Here is a 4,828-nt window from a genome sequence, read left to right as displayed (position 1 = left end):
CGACGCCGCCCCGCTCCCGGCGGTCGCGGGCTCCTCCTTGTCCGCGGCCGGGGCGCTGCCGTTGGCCTGCAGCTCCTCCTTGGCTCCCGGCTCGGCGGCCGCGGGCGAAGCGTCGCCGTTTACCTTCACGTGGCCATTCTCCTGCGGGGCAAAGAAAGCAGGAGCGTCACTGAAGTGGCCCGGGGGCCGCCATTCCCGCTCACACCCCTACCCCTTGACCGTGATGGACCAGTTTCTTCCTCGGGCCCCTCTGGAGGCTACGGAGCCTCCCACCAATACGGGAACGCGGGGTTGGATGCCCAAAGGGCCCACGAACGAAGAAATGGGGCAGCACCGTTTAGGGAGCCCTACACGCACAGCAGTAGCCCTGACCATCGAGCGTAGGACCGAGTCCGACACGTAGAATGCTAAGGATGACCATGCCTGCCCTCGCGCACAAGCTTTGCAGAAGACGTGCCGACTAATACTCGATACGCCAAATGCCGTTTGGAAGAACGCACAGAGCCAGAGCTGGTGTTCTGCGCCTACGATACACATCCGCCTCTTGCCCCAAACCTAGAGGCCTCTTCACAACATCGGGAATTCCCAGGGGGTTCACAGCGCTCCGGCCAAAAGCGCCCGCACTGCGCGCTCTAAGGCCTCGCGACGGCCTAGGGCCTTAGGAACGACAGGGGGCGCTGCGCCTCCACGGCGCCGAGCTGGGCGCAGGCGGGCGAGGGGGGCGGGGCCGCCGGGCCACCCAGCCCTGCCCAGCCGGGCCCTGCCCGCAGGCCGAGGCGCCCCCGAGCCCGGATCGCGCAGCCCGAGAATCCGCAAACAAAGCTCAGGTGGCTTCCCGGCCTCCTGGTCGGGCTAAAACCAACAACGCCGGGGGAAAACCCATTATTTCTGAGGTCTGGCCTCTCCTTCCACGCCCACCTCCGCCCGTGAATCTGCGAAGTCGGGGCGCGCCCCGGCGACTCATTTTGCATTTTTAACGGGTTTAAAGCTACTTGGCAGAGCTTGCCTTCCCCAGGTTAGAAAAGGCGAAGCAACACGGCCTCTGCTCGAGGAAAAGAGGCGTGGTGGGTGCCCAGTGTTTGCGAAGCAGCCACCCATGGCCGACCTCTCGCGCCCACCCAACCGTGGTTATCTGCCTGAGTCCGGGCAGCGCCGGGGCGGCCCCCGCGGGTGGTCGAGGCGCCACGCACACGAACAATCCCGACCGAAACGCACGAGCTGCCGCTTCTCGACCATCTGGAGAGGTCCTTAAAGGACCCACAGGGTTGTCCGACCCCAGGGATACCGTTTAAAAGTAAAATGGTGTATAATGCCACAGAGAGCTACGAATAAAGAATAGGACAGTGGGAAGCCCCATCGAAAGGTACCGAAACCCTTGGTCCAGCTGCACCCAGCCACCTTTCCAAGAACCCAAGGCACGCCGCCTCGGCATACAATAAGACAGCCTTTTCCTCCACGCCTTTCTCCACCGTCACCCCCTTTGCGGACCCCTTCTTTACCCCTCCCCCCATCGCCCCAATCACACCAGTTCAGAAATCTCGAAGGCGACCCAGTCTCAACAACAAACACGAGAACCACCCAAACACCATTGTGCCTCTCGGGGGGGGGGGGGGCACCTAGCAAGTCACATTCTGCCAATCTCCAAACCACGCCATTTTAGTCCATTTATCACTTTTCCTCCTGTCCACTCAAGAATTCTCCAGGATTCTAGGGAACCACTCCTTTGGGGTGGGAGGGGGAGACCCCTCTTACGAAAAATTGACGATTTAGGCTATCCTTTTCCTTTCAACTTTCAGACAAGAATCCAGCCACGCTTCTCTCACCGAATGCGCCTAGGGCGCGACAAAGAGGGGAGGGGAAGCGTAGAGACTGGAGAAAGACACCAAAGAAATGAACAGAAGCACAGGTAGAATTTACCTGCCCATTCGCTTTGGAAGGCGACGAGGCCACAGCTGCCTCCCCTGGCCTCTCTGCGGCGGCTTCTCCCTTCGCTGCGGTCTTGGAGAACTGGGCACCCATGCTGGCTTCTTCAACAAAGAAACTCAACAGATCCAAGAGGGGAAACAAAGAGCCTTGGGTTGGTGTAACGATGGGGCGAGCAGCAGCAGCGGCAGCAGCAACGGCAGCAGCGGCACACACACCGGAGGGAGGGGGTGGGGTGGTGAAGAGGACAGAACAGAACCGATTAAATACACTCCGGATAAAAAAATTTTAGTCGAAGAGATCAAAAAGCAGCAGCGCAAGAGGGAGGGAAAAAGGGTGGAAAAGTCGAGCACAAAAAAGGAGCCCAAGTGTAGTTAAAAAAAAAAATGTAATAAAAAAAATCCCAGATTTGTAGCCGCACTGTAGACAAGAGGAAAATGGAGAAATCTCCCTGGTTGCTAATAAGATGCGGAGTCCAACGCCCAAGTGCACAGATGAATGGGCTCGCGGGCGCTGACGCGGCCCCCGCGCGCGCGGGCCAATCCGCGCGCCGCACACAAAGCAGGGGGCGGGGCCTGCGCGCCCGGCGAACAATGGAGCCGCGCTTTGCAAACGATTTGAAAATCAGCCTTGGAACAAGAATTAATATCCTCCAAATAAATAAGTCAATTAAAAAATACATGCCTTTCACCTCCCTCTGCTTGAAAATAATAATGCATTTCTTGATTGGCTTGCTTTGTTTGGAATTAATTAACACGATAGGGGGGTACTTGTGGATGGGGGCGGAGAAAGCGTTAACTTGACTCGCATTGACTCTGGTCGGTCTATATCCGTGTCTGTCTCTTTTCACTCGCTCCCCTCCCCCATCTTTCCCGTGTGTTTATGTGTGTGTGTATGCGAATATTAAAGACAATGGTTGGGATTTGTATTTGCAGCATGTTTTCTCTCTTCGTGTTCCATATTGGTTCCACAGTCAGTGCTCAGTGTTTTTTTTTTTTTTTTTTGGGTTTTTTTTTTTTTTTTTTTTTTTTTTTTTTAACTGCTGCGAATGGTTAAATCGTCCCAAATTGAAAGGTATTTAAACCACAAAGATCGAATTTCATCAAACGAGATCGCGAGTTAGAATTAGGTCTGTAGGCCAGATGTGGTTAAATGCAAAAGCTGCAAACAGCCGAAGCCACACTCCCTCCCCTCTCCCACATTGGCACGAAATAAAGTATTTTGAGACTGGCCTTCAGCGCTCGTCAAATTCCCCCTCTCTGGCTGTTCTCAATCAGTGATTCCTCTCCCCACCCCCCAATACAAAGAGAGAGCTATTTACAGAAAATCGAAACTGTTCCCGTTTTATCACTGTGTGAAATGACATAATTAATTTTCTTCTGTGGTGAAATGAGACAGCCTCGAGTGTACGAATCCTTATTTACAGTTAGGATGCTATTCGCGTCAATATGGATCGTTGTCAGCCTACTGCCAGAATCGGATGGACTCTCCTTCGGAACGTTGTGTGAGTGTGAGCGCGCACGTAAGCGACTGTGCTCCTGGAAGGAAGGGAGGCAGCAGCGGTGAAATTCTAAACAACCGGATTACAATTCTAAGGAGAAATTGTCTGCAAGTTGAGAGATTGCAGGAAGATCTCTGAACGCTCCAAGTCTAACCTAGAATAGAGGAAAAGCTTCTGTAATGGTACACAAGATACCTCCATCTGCCACGGCACTCCTTGCCACCGAAGTACCAGACTGTGTGTGTGAGACAAGGCACTGACTTAAAGTATATGGGGGTAAAAATCAAGGATACAGCCTAATAAGCATTCCACTACCACCCACATTTTTGGTCACAAAATTCTCACTCGTGACAAAATCAGACCAGCTTTTCCCGTTTACATTTAGTGGTCCTGCAATGAATAATCTTTCGCTTATGGAGGTGAGAAGCGGTCGAGGGAATGGTTCATGTCTCCTGGTGCTGGCTCTGAATTCTCAAACAGTTTTATTCTCTGCTCATTGTAGGGAAATAGGTCACACTCTGAGTGAAAAAGACGGTTGGTTCAAGCCAATAACTCTTTGTACAAGCGTTGCTTTGAAAATCACCAAGCTGAACATCGTTAGGTGAAGCTTCGTCTTCTCTCTATCCAGTTCTTTCAGATGCATTATTCAATCACGAAGTCATATTCCCCAGAGCTGATGTAAAGACATTTCCATAGAAGTGCATCCTGCCAACGAACGTATTATCACTCTTAAGGGAGCTCGTTGGCCTGGCCCGAGACCCCAGCCACCAGGATGGACGCAAATCCCTTGTATTAGCAGAGCTCGAACTTGAAAAGCCAACTGGGCTGATCCAACACCACCATCCAGGCGATTCCCACCCCCATCGTGAATCCTGCCCCTTCCTCTGCATCCCCCTCCTGTTTTAAATTGGGGTGATTGCTAGCATGCTTTCGGATTTTCTTCCAGACGCGTCCTTAGTCCTCCATTTGGGGGCTGCTTTTATTGCTCCTTTGTTACCAGGCTGCCGTATAGCTTTCCCCCCTTTTCTTTCTCGAATGCCTATTTGCCTGGTATCGGCTTGTCTCCCTGGCAAATATATAAGAAATAGTTTGTCAGAAGGAATCAAAGGAACTTTTATAAAATTAACAAAGCTCAGCATTAAAGAGGATGCAGAGAAAATGTCTTCTCAATCACTATTAATGGGAATGAAAATTAGAACAATATCAACTTTCTGGTTGGCAGTTGGCAATTTTTATCAAAATCTTAAATATGCATACCCTTGGACCTAGCAATTCCATTTCTAGGAATTTATTTTAAGGAGATAAGGGGACAAACACCCAAAACATAAGTGCATCTCATCATCAGTAATAGTAGAAAAACATTTAAAAGTATTAGTCAGGGCCGGCCCTGGGGGGCGGGGGAGG

General features: G+C 51.8%; 1 protein-coding gene across 1 annotated transcript in view; it reads right to left on the bottom strand.

Annotated features, from left to right (window-relative positions):
* The window catches only part of MARCKS (myristoylated alanine-rich protein kinase C substrate), a 6,249-nt gene extending 3,842 nt beyond the window's left edge, over positions 1-2,407 (bottom strand). Inside the window, exons 1-2 of the mRNA XM_008568783.1 lie at positions 1,918-2,407; positions 7-141 (exon numbers count right to left, since the gene is read on the bottom strand). Coding sequence (XP_008567005.1) covers positions 7-141; positions 1,918-2,019 — 237 coding nt within the window. The 5' untranslated portion in view covers positions 2,020-2,407. The remainder of the gene's footprint in view (positions 1-6; positions 142-1,917) is intronic.
* Positions 2,408-4,828: the final 2,421 nt, after the last annotated feature.

The sequence above is a fragment of the Galeopterus variegatus genome, unplaced genomic scaffold (genome assembly GCF_000696425.1).
Source record: "Galeopterus variegatus unplaced genomic scaffold, G_variegatus-3.0.2 Scaffold441, whole genome shotgun sequence".
Lineage (NCBI taxonomy): Eukaryota > Metazoa > Chordata > Mammalia > Dermoptera > Cynocephalidae > Galeopterus > Galeopterus variegatus.
The sequence above is the reverse complement of the archived record's forward strand: the minus strand, read 5'-3'. Positions and strand labels throughout refer to the sequence as shown.